The 11,609-nt window shown below is 44.8% G+C and overlaps 1 protein-coding gene across 2 annotated transcripts in view; it reads left to right on the forward strand.

Annotated features, from left to right (window-relative positions):
• Positions 1-11,609, forward strand: part of LPCAT1 (lysophosphatidylcholine acyltransferase 1) — an 86,117-nt gene that overhangs the window by 8,348 nt on the left and 66,160 nt on the right. For both annotated transcript variants that reach the window (XM_019509202.1, XM_019509203.1), the window contains exons 2-3: positions 373-515; positions 1,030-1,244. In XM_019509202.1, coding sequence (XP_019364747.1) covers positions 382-515; positions 1,030-1,244 — 349 coding nt within the window. In that variant the 5' untranslated portion in view covers positions 373-381. The remainder of the gene's footprint in view (positions 1-372; positions 516-1,029; positions 1,245-11,609) is intronic.

Raw genomic sequence — 11,609 nt, forward strand, 5'->3', positions numbered from 1 at the left:
TTTTTTTTTTTTTTTTTTTATAACACAGACTTTTTTTTCTTGCATAATGACAAGTGTCCCCCTGCCTCTGCTGAAATGATTGATTGACATTTTTACACAACTCAATTCAAAGTTAAGAATTCACTCCCAGACATGCACTATATCTAGAAGACTTGAGAGTGGAAATATTCAGGTGTTCTTAACTATGTTGCTGTGTGATGTATAGCTTTGTTTTAGAGTTTCTCTTCATTCAATTAGTAAGGTGTTTTTCACATTAAATGGAAGAATATTTATTTTTAAACTAACCTTCTTTTGAGGTGTTTCTTAAAATGATTGACTGTTCAATTTGTTATTTTAATGTACTCTAAACTGACTCTCTTGTGTGTGTTGCAGGTTGCCTTCATGACCTTGACTTTGTTCCCTATTCGACTCTTTTTTGCTGTTTCTATGATGTTAGTTGCCTGGTTTTTTGCATTTATTGCTTTATTGGGATATAACGAGAAGGAACTTGAAAAGCCTCGGTGCTGGTGGCGAAAGTGAGTTCCTACCTTCACTCATTTGGTAAAGCATATGCTGAGGTATTACCAAAAAATAACCACTGCATAACTTAATTGGTTTAAGGAGAAAAGGCCGGAAAAAAAAACTGATGATACTAGAGAAATTTGCTTCTGGGGAGTGAGGAGCTGAGCACTGTGGGACAATGAAGGACCAGCAGGTCCCTGTCACCCCCCTTAGCTGGAGAGCACCACTGCTGTATGGCATTGCAGCAGTTTTGAAACACTCCAGTGTGGCTGGGTGGGAAGAGAGGGGCACGCATCTGTACGATACCAAAGTGCTCCAAATTGTAGTGGAATTTGGAGCACATCTGTCCATGACCTGTATCTTGTTAGCGTACAAATATCTTGAACCACTTCACAAAGTTTGAACAAAAAAACTGAAATGTTCTTATTCTGTTACTCAGTTTCTTTGATACTTATGTAGGTAGCTGCTTGTATAACAAAAGTTTTACCTAGGGGAATATAACCATTATCTATTTTTTTTCCTTCTCAGGGCAGTGCATTGTTTGCTGAAAGCACTCATGAGAACTATGTGGCTTGCTGGTGGATTTCATTGGGTAACTGTAAAGGGCAGGCAGGCATCACCAACAGAAGCAGCCATTCTCACAGTGGCTCCGCATTCTTCATACTTCGATGCTATTTCTGTGACCATGACCATGGCCTCCATTGTGATGAAGGCAGAAAGCAAAGATATTCCTGTCTGGGGAAGTAAGTTAATAGAAATGTCTTTCTTACAAGGAAGGTTTAAAAAAAAGGGCATCCTGGAAATCTCACCAATACATAGTAAATATGGCAGATGGGGGGAGAAAATACTAAGTAATGTAACCAAATTCCACTTGAACAAGGGAAGAGGTGAGATTCTTCTGTCCTAGTTGACTTATTGAATGAGTTAGCTGAAAAAATTGAAAGAGCTGTTCATACGATTAATGGCTAATGAGCAGAACCATATTATTCCACAGAATTCAGAAGCAGAGATTGAATTTGAGACCTTTGGGTTCAGACCATGGTGCTGAAGGAGACAAAGGGAGACAATTATATAAGGAGCCAGTACATAGGGATTCTGTAGGGCAGGTCAACCCCAGAAATCCTTCTTTGATATGGAGGTTACAAATAAATCAAATATAACACAAATTAGTGCACATTGAGTGCATCTACACAAGATGCTAAAAGCACAGTAGACTATTTCTACTGCACATTAGCACGTCATGGTGAAAGCTGTGTTAGTGCCTAGTAGAGCTAGTCATTACTTAAAAGATGTGTGCTGGTGCTGCTGTGCAGTAGTGCTGATTACTGGTCACTCTGGGCAGCAGTTAGGGAAGTGGTGTGGCAGTGGCAGCAGAGGGCTCAGGTTGACAGTGTGTGGTTGTGAGGGAGGGTGTGGGGATCCCCTCCCCATGGTGCCCAGCCCTGGCAGTGGTGGCAGTGGCACCAGCAGCAAGCAGGGGTGCCCAGTTCAGGTGCTCGTTCCCCGTGGGGCACAGCTCCAGGCAACACTGCACATCGCAGTGAGGGCTGCAGCCTTCACTGGGCAGTCCATCGCCAGCGCTCCCCACTTGCATGTGCAGCTGTCACATTTGCATGGCATGAGAGGGAAGCTCCCCCCTCATGCCATGCAAACACGCTGGAGCTGGCTGCCTTCCCCGCCGGGCCTGTGCTTCACGGGAGGAAAGCCTCAGGTGCCTTCCCCTGGGGGACAGGGAAGGCAGCTGGCTTTAGTGCCTGGGGCTTCCTTCCCATGTTTGGTGAGTGGGGAGTGCTGGTGATACAGACTGCCTGGCAGAGGCTGTGCCACTTGCCACAATATGTAGCACTGGCTGGAGCCATGCCCTGCCAGGCACCAGTGCCCTGAACAGCTCTGCCTGCTGCTGCTGAGCCATGGGGGGAGTGTGAGGGGAGAGGGTCTCCCTACCCACCCCCACCTTCCCTCACACCCACAACCCCCTGAACATACCCTGTACCCCCTTCCACACAGTCACACCCCACCACACATGCGCACGCACCCCTCCACAACATACAAGACTAAGACTTTATTTTTAAGTTATTATGCAATGACCTCTATATACACTATGCAAACACAAATCATGACAAAAATATGTTATAATAGGTGTTTGATTTCTAGTGTGTGATTTGTTTTTTTTTTTCTTGTTCTAAGATGACAACCGCCCCATCCCAAAAGGAGTGTTTCTGGGGGGCAAGGGGTGAGACTTCCGGTGAAAAAGGTCAGGGGTTAGGGGTGGGACTTCCAGTCTGAAATTGGCAACCGGCGGGCAGGGCAACCCATGCGGTCCTCAACAGCTCACCAGAACTCATTAAGCGGCCCTCCACCCAAAATAATATCCTGCCCTTGAGCTAGAGGTTCCACTGGTAGGTAGCATCGGCCAAGCTACCATCACTTAAAAAAGAACCTATTTTTATTAGGGTTCAGGCTGCCTCTTGGTGTCCCAGAGCAGCTTCAATATGTGGAGCAGTAACCTGTTGCTCTGTCTTCACTTCCACCAAAGCCGATTCCCATGATGTAAGCACAACATCTTCCATTTACTGGTAATTATATTAGCCCACACTTAGTGGAGTTTTTCATCAAAATATCACGTAGGACCACATCAAATGCCTTACTGCCTTATTATATCAACATGTTCCTTTTCATCCAGCAAGCTGGTTATTCTTGCAAAGAAGCTAATTGCGTTGGTTTGGCATGACTTGTTACTAACTTCCCAGGTATTGAAATCACACTTACTGATCTAATCCTCCTTTTCCCCCCATTTCAAATATGTGCACTGTTAGCTCTTCCACAATTTTCACCTGTTGTCCATGAGTTTTCGAACATTATTGTCAGTGGCTCTAAGGTTTTTTTTTAGCTATTTTTTTCAGAGCACTGGGGTGAATTCTATCAAATCTTCCTGACTTAAATTTATCTTATTTATCAAAAATTCTTTTCTGTGCTCTTCATATGCATTTTGCAGATCTTCCCCTTCTCTGGCCATCTTTCTTTTGTTAGTTATTTGTCTGTTGTTTGAGGGGGCTTGGAGATGGTGAAAGTAAAAGAACCACCTTAATAAGTGCACCATCTGCCTCAGAGACTTCTGTATTTGAGAAGCCAGTCCTACCTTGATAGTCTCATGACACAGCTGGACATGCTATTGATGAGTGTTTTGGATCTCTCTGCTAGGGAAGTAAACAACTAGAGACCTGAGCAGAGAGCAGCTCATTCCTGTGTAGGTAGGACAACCAAGCTCTTTCTACATAAAATATGTATAATGACTTCTGAGATCTGGAGGAGTGAGGTTTTGGGACGAAAACCTACAAGCTCATTTTACTGAAGTGGAATTCAGTAGCTATCTTGGACTGAAAATTGAGGTAAATTCTTCCACATATTTTTATCTGGATAGAAGGTAAAATATGGAGGATTTGCCACAAGGGCTTTTATCTCCTTTAGACAGAGAGTTAGAGCAAGAAACACATTGCCGTGGACTCAGAGGGAGACCTTATCAGAGGTGTGAGGACTGTATTTAGGTCTGGCTCTGTGATGGCAATTCTTACTGAAGTAAAGATCTTGGTGACTGTTCTGAGGAAGTTCAGGACTACTGGATGAGAACACCTCAGTGCTCGAGGAGAGCGGGCCAAGATAACCCCTAAATGGCCAAGAAAACTTTAGTTGCTATCACAAATACCTGGATAGTATCCTATATTGCTTCATGGAGTGCCTGGAGAATAAGGCATGGGTGGGAAGGTGACCAGAAGAATTTCTGACTGTGGAATAAAGAAGATATGGGAGAAGAAGCCTATATACTAACAATCTTATCAGGAGTAGGACATTGGCTTCTGTGATCCCCTTGCTTCACCCATGGCAGGTTTGGGTGTTATATCTTATGTTGTGTCAAGGTTGATGGTAGTTTTACTAAGAGGTTGGACAATGCATTTGCCTGGGATGCTTTGGATAAGGATAATGCTGGCTCAGGTGGGGGGTTGGACTAGATGTGACCTCTGGAGGTCCCTTCCAGCTGCACTTCTCTCTGATCCTATGACTGGAAAAATACCTTGGAGGGTCACCTGAACCTACCTTCCCTTGAGCATCTTCCCCTCTTTCTCCCCCCGCCCCCTTTCCATCAGGGATCTGGTGGCATCATGTGTCCCACCATGAGGATAGTCAGTAAGTTCTTCCATGATCCTAGGAAGATCTTTTCCAACCATATCTCACTTCAGTCCCTCTGGCAGGTAGCACACCCATCTCTTTCCTGAATCCACCTTGGTCACAAGCCGATTGATTCTCCCCAGCAAGCATGCTCACGTTGCTAGGGTCATCTGGAATGGACTTCCAAGGTAGGTGGTGCTCTCCCTTACCTTGGAGGTCTTTTAAGAGGAGACTGGACAAACACCTGGCTAGGGTCATCTGATCCCAGCACTCTTTCCTGCCCAGGGGCAGGGGATTGGACTCTGATCTTCTGAGGCCCTTTCCAGCCCTAAAAATCTGTGAAATCTGAGCCCAGCAGTCTTTCCTGCCCAAGTGCTGGGGGGCTGGATCTGATTATCTCGAGAGGTCAGTTCCAGCCCCAGCATCTATGAATCTATAAAGTCACCCCAAATCACATGGACCTGCCCCTTTGGGGGCTGGTATGCATCTCTAGTCCTCCCCTTGCACTCTTCCTTCTGCTGGGAGACTGGCCTTCTGCTTTCTTTGCCGGTCTTCTGTGTATCATTCTCCCTCCTGACTTTTTTTACTGCCTTGAGCTGTATCCCGTTGATGTAGAGTTTTGCCTCCTGAAACATCCAGGTGTTCAGTTCCCTGCAGGTTGCTGATGTGGGCTCCCCATTGTAATAGAAAAACATCTGGGTCATTGCTGACCCTTACACATACAGAACATATCTGTCCTCCACCTAGGAGAACAGAACTCCTAGAAGATTGTCAACGTAATTGTTAGCAAATGATTTTTCAAAGACCTTTCACACACTGACAGGACTGCATGCCTCTGAGCTCAACATGGCATATGATGTCACAGGTGTAGATGGTCATGTGATCAAGAGTGTAGAGTTGGCTTTATCAGTGGATCAGTGGTTGACTGGTAGGGTTAGCTCCTGCAGTAGATAAGTTCTAGGTGTCACAGGGTCCAGATTGACCTTTTGAATTGCAGACTCATCCAGAAGTCAGACTGGATTTAGGAGTATTCATCAGTTGTTCTTGGGTGTGAAAGAGGTGCAGTCATCTAGATGGTCATACACTACTATCCCTTGCTGTCTAAGGTGTATGGTTACTACCAAGAGCATCTTGGTAAAGACTCTAGAAGATATCAGGAGGTGGAATGGAAGAGTCTTGTCTTGATAATGGTCCTGACCCACCACAAATCAGGCACTTCCTGTGGGAAGGTCCAGTTCACTGTGCAGATGTAGTAATAGTAGCTTGAACTTTAAGTTGCAAATTGAAAATGAATGACCCTTAATTTAGAGATTGGTGCCCCATCTTTAAATTCCTTTTTGGTGTCAGAAACTAACCATCACAGAAACCATTTCCTTGGTGTAAGGTTACTTCCTCTCTCCTGCTTAAAGTTAACAAAGAGGATACTGCTTGCTGAAGCAAGACCTTCTTAGAAGGATCACTGAAAAGGGATGGAAAATGGCATTTTTTTTTGCTGTGGACAGCAGGCTGAAACTGTCTCATGTATCCAGTTGAGATGGATCTAATGCCTGTCAGACTGTAATTTTGGACAATGTTCAGTGTGGGAATGGAGCCAGTATCAAGATTTAATGTGCGTTAATCGGTTGCCAAATGAACCGTTGAGCAGGGGTATTGACTGGCAAGTGAAGTTGTAGCAGGGTTCCTTCTATTTTTAGGGATGGCTTCATACCAGGTAGTGAATATGGATAATGAGGAAACAGTGGTTGTGACCTACCTTGGATGTATTCTATCTCTCATTCTGACAGATCAAATCTGGTTCATGAAATGCAAAGTGGCAGGTATATGAGATGGGAAGATGCATGGTTTAAATATGCAAGCTGAAGCAATGCACAACCTCAGAAAGAAGAAACCTGTTGGGTAATCCGTTTTGGAGATAGTTGTTGCAGGTGCCATGGTGGGGGGGAGGGCAACTGGCAGTCAAATAACTGGGAAGAGTAGAAGTGAAGAAGCAGAATAGTGCTGTGTTCAATAGGGGAAAACAGGAAGCATTCAACCTGGACAGAAGTACCAAAAAGCTGACAACTATTCAACAAATTTGGAAGAAGAGAACATGAAAGTTGTTACAAAGAAACACATTTGTTTGGTTGGTGTCCTAGTGTTGTGAAGAAAGCAGCTATCCATTGAAGTTCTTGACCTACTTTAAGGAGGAAAGCAGTCTTCACTGCCAGTCCTTTTTTAAAAGATCATAGTAATGGACATGTGGAAAATAGGACAGTGTGCTGTCTCTATAGTAAGTGCAGTGTTATATGGTATGTTGAGTAAAAAACCCAAGGATATTTGATTCCTGTGCATGTGTGTTGGTCAGTACAAAAAAGTGCAAGCTATAGGATAAATTTGGAGCAAAGGTATTTGTTCATAATGTGTAGGAAGAAAATGTTATGGTAAATATACACACTGGAGATACTCAGGTGGTTATCCAGTGTCTGAGTGTTTGAAATATGAGAGTTTTCCAACACAGGGTTTTGCACCCAACATCAAAGCTCTAGTTATGGACTACATGATGGATAAAGATGAATTAGTCACTCTACTGGAAGCTGGTAGTTGCCTGGGGACCAGTGGTTGTAACCTTATTTTTATTTACTGTAAGTAAACAAGGAAGTCCCAGCCACTAAATATCTCCCTCCTAGATGGGTACTTCAAAAGGGTTAACTTCACAGAGCAGGCAAAAATCGCAAGCAAAATTTATGGAGGGAAAAAGTAGCTAAAATGTGAATGAGAATATGGGGTATCAAATAATATTCCTTAGGAACTGCCAAAAGCCAAGATTCTTTGATCCAGCGGGACAGTTTTGATTCATTACTCACTTGGTTCAGTACTGAACTGAAGGTAATACAGGCAGTCCTTGGACTTAGGACACAACTGGTCTCTGAAAACGAAACATTGTAACTCGGAACCAATTTTCTCATAAGAAACAAGGTTATAAATGGTGACTGGTTCCTGAACCAAGGCCTGATATCCTATTTTCACCAAAAATACTCCAGAATTTTGTACTTGGTCAATTATAGATGAGTAATATAGATACATTAATGTATTTATATTATAAATAGCAATCATATTGAATTGGAAGGACTTCTTTGAGGTGACTTTGCTGGACTTTTTGAAAGGCTCTCGGTTGGACTTTTTGAAGGGTCCTTGGCTGGAGTCTTGTCCGGAGTCTCGGCTGCAGGTTTTTCTGGAGTTTTGTCTGCTTTCTTAAAGCAAGTGTCCAAGGAAGCTTGGACAGATGTTCTTCAGGGAGATGAGTGACATAGTGAACTTGTTTGCTGGTGTGGTGTCACATCAGATCAAGCGTTGTAAGTCATAAAGTTGTAACAGGGTGTCAATTTATAAACGTTAGTATGAAATGTTGTAACTCAACATTGTAAGTCGAGGACTACCTGTAATTAGAAAGCAATTGAAAGCAAAAGCAGCATAACTAGGCTTGGCAGAACTTGATTTTTATTTTATTTTATTTATAAATTTTGATGGCTAAAATAAATGTTTATTTTTAAGCATTTATTTTGATTTTTATCAATTTAAATTTTCAGGATTGTGCAAAATTAGGGTGTGGGGCAGACAGTTTAGTAATGACAGTATACTCTATAAAATCCCATGTCAAAATATAAAATGTAAGTATGCATAAATAAGTAAAGCATACCTGCTTTAAATCATTCTGTTCATTTGGTAGTACATTTGTACCAGGATGGAGCTTTCACTTCTCGTGGCACTGAACACATGGGGGCTGGAGGATGGAGGAAGCTTGTCAGTGGACTCCTGGCTGTCAAATTCTGATTAAATCCCCAAGCCCTGCTCTGGGGTAGGAGGCAGTGGCTGCCTAGCCCAGGGCAGGAAGCAGTTCCCCACAGCCCCTTGGGTGATAAGCTCCACCTGGCAGACACCAGTGGAGGGGCAGCCAGGTCTCTTGACCACCACGGTCCTCCGCTCCTCTGGGCAATGCAGGGGTAGTGGTTGGGCCCCAGGGGCAGCCTTACATGCCTTGCCCATATCATGCAGGGGCCAGATCAGGCTCAGAGGCAGTTTGGCCCCTGCCTCAATCATGCAAGGGCCAAACTGGGCTTGATGGGAGTTTGGTGCCTGATTCCCCAGCTGAAGCCTGGCAGAGCAAGTGGCCGTTGACACCCAACTGCCAACAGCCCTGCCCCTCGGCAGCAGAACCCTGCAGCAGTGGCTTCCCAAGCCACTGCTAAAGGAACAGTGCATGGGCGGCACAGCTGGGGCTCCCCCCACTCGCCTGCAGTGGACATCATGTGCATGTGTGGTGCCCCATGTCCTGAATTTCCTTACCCCTGTTGTGGATTTTTTTTTCTTGCATCCCCTTTTTATATACTTTGATTATTACCAGTGGAAATATTTTTCTTTCGCTCTGTGAGTGTGAGGTGAAGTCAGTTAGCAATAAGAATTGAATCCTGCCAAGGCTAAGCATAACATAGCTTTTACAAGGGGAAGGAATGGAGATTAATACATAAAAGTTAAAAGTTACAGAATGTAGAAAATGGGTAAAGGAAGTTTAGTTTAGGAAAAGTCATGGCTGGCAGAGCTAAATAAAAAGAATTGGACTAGGTGTGGGTATTTCAGATAATGTAGTATACACAAAAATATAAAAAATTCTATACTGAGTCGGACCCATGGTCTGTCTGACCTGGTGTCCTCCCCATGACAGTGGCAAGTAGCACACTCAGGTCTCTCTTTATGCAAATTCATTTTGTTTGAATTTATTTATATGTGACAACCTTATTTATACCAGAAATTTGCTTTGTGAGAGAAAAATCTGATCTTATGTGAAGGGCCCTGCACCCTGCTGCCCTGGTCATGTGCCTTCTGTGGCACAGGGCTGCACCCCTCAAAGAGTGGCAGGCGCAGGAGGCGTGTCCCCAGGGCAGTACAGGATGAGCAGCTGCCATTCCCTGCCAACCTAGTTCTCTGCCCCGGGTGCCTCCCTAGCCCAGTGGTTGCAACCCGGCACGGCTGGGAACAGCGGGGCTGCATGGAGAGGCTATGAGCTCCCTGCTGCACCAGGTCATGCCCACTGGGCTACGGAGCCTTGGGAGCAGGGAACAGAGGGGCCACAGGGAGAAGGTGCTTGCCCCGCATTCCCTGCTGCAGGGAGCTCATAACCTCTCTGTGCAGCCCCTCTGTTCCCAGCTGCGCCAGACCATGCCCACTGAGCTGGAGAGGCACCTGGGGAAGGGAAGCAGGGTAGAGCTAGGAGCAGCAAGCCTCCAGTGTTCCCTGCTGCCCTGCTTCCCTACACCCAGTTCCTCTCCAGCCTGCCTCCCTGCTGCCCTGGCGATGCACTCCCTGCATGTGCTGCTGCTTGCAGTGCAGAGCTCGCAGCCTGTCCGAGCAGCAGTTGTTGTATCGTGTGATTACTTGTTTAAATTTGTCATGGTTTAGGGGAAGAAGTAGATTGAGGCTAGTACATATCCCTATTAATTACATGCAATAATTGATTTGCTTTATGTGGATGCAGATTTTACTTTATGCAAGGTTTTATTGGAACGGAACACTTGCATAGAGAGAAACCTGAGTGTAGATGTTTTAGAGGGAAAATATATTTACAGGGAATGTCTAGTGTAATCCATCCTGTTACCCCCTCCCCTTCCCCCAGCTTTAATCAGGGAAGTTAGAAGCTACATCCCTGACTGTTCTCTTTAATAGCCATCAATGGACTTGTCCTCCATGAATTTGTCTGGTTCCCTTTTTGAAACTGGTTGTTCTATCTGTCTTTACAGCTTCATATGGCAATGAATTCCACCAGTTAATTATGCATTATGTTTAAAAAAAACAAAAACAAAAAAGAACTTCCTCTTGCTTGTTTTTAAATGATGGGTGTCAAATGTATCTGGCCCTGCAGGCTGGTTGAACAGTGCTATGGGCCAGATTGGGACCTGTCCTTGTCCTGTTCCCCCCCATGCTGGATCCAGCACTCTTTCCAGCTGCTCAAGGACCCATTCTGCGCAAGACTTACAGCCTGGGCAAGCAGGAGTGAATGTCATGGGTGTTGGATCTTGTATGTGTTTGGGAGTTGGGGCAGAGTTGGGTGTGGTTCTGAACTGGCTCTGTGTGGGATCAGTCCAGCACATGCTGTGTGTGGGTCAGCTGGAGTCCCAGGCCGCCATTGGGAGGCTGAAATGTGGCCTACAGATCATATCTTTGACACCCCTGTTATAAAGCCATCTTTTGTTAATTTTAGTGGATGTCTCTTAGTTTTATACCGATTAGGAGAGCATAGGGTGGGATTGGTCCGTTACTGGATGTAGAGTGTAAAACTATTAGCGTTACCACAAAAGCAGAAATGTTCAACAGACATTTGTATGGTGTATTTGGAAAGAAGCAGAATGGTAAATTCCTATTACACGGGCATGATGAAGTAATTTCCAGACTGTTAATAACTGGAGAGAATGTTAAAACTTCTAAAGACAGATATTTAAAAATTATCAGGTCCAGGAAGTTTGTGCCCAAGGGTCCTAAAAATTTTTTACATATTTCTGGCCCACTGAAAATTATTAAGTCTTCTGGAATTTTCCCACCACTCCAAGACTTGAAGAGTTAATGAAGTGTCAGCAGCCAAAATTGAAGAGGAGTGACCTGTAGAGGTGCACCAACATATCGGTCCATATTGGATCGGCACCGATAAAAGGAAAATTAACGTGATCGGCAATTGGCGTTTTGTTTTTTTGGGGTTGGTATAGCCAATAATGTCACCAATTAAATGCTGCGTGTGGTCTCAGGGCCAGGGGCTGCACTGGCTTCTTCCTGGTGGCGGGGCTGGCCCAGGGCTGTGCTCAAGGCAGGCAGTGGTGATGCTGGGAGGCAGGGCTACAGCAAATTTTAGGCTGGCTGTATCCTACCCTGTAGTCCCCCTTCCAGTGTCACCGCTCCCTTCCCTTCCCGCCCCCCCCCCC

This window comes from Gavialis gangeticus, unplaced genomic scaffold (genome assembly GCF_001723915.1).
Source record: "Gavialis gangeticus isolate Ggan-Ray unplaced genomic scaffold, GavGan_comp1, whole genome shotgun sequence".
Taxonomy (NCBI): Eukaryota; Metazoa; Chordata; order Crocodylia; family Gavialidae; genus Gavialis; species Gavialis gangeticus.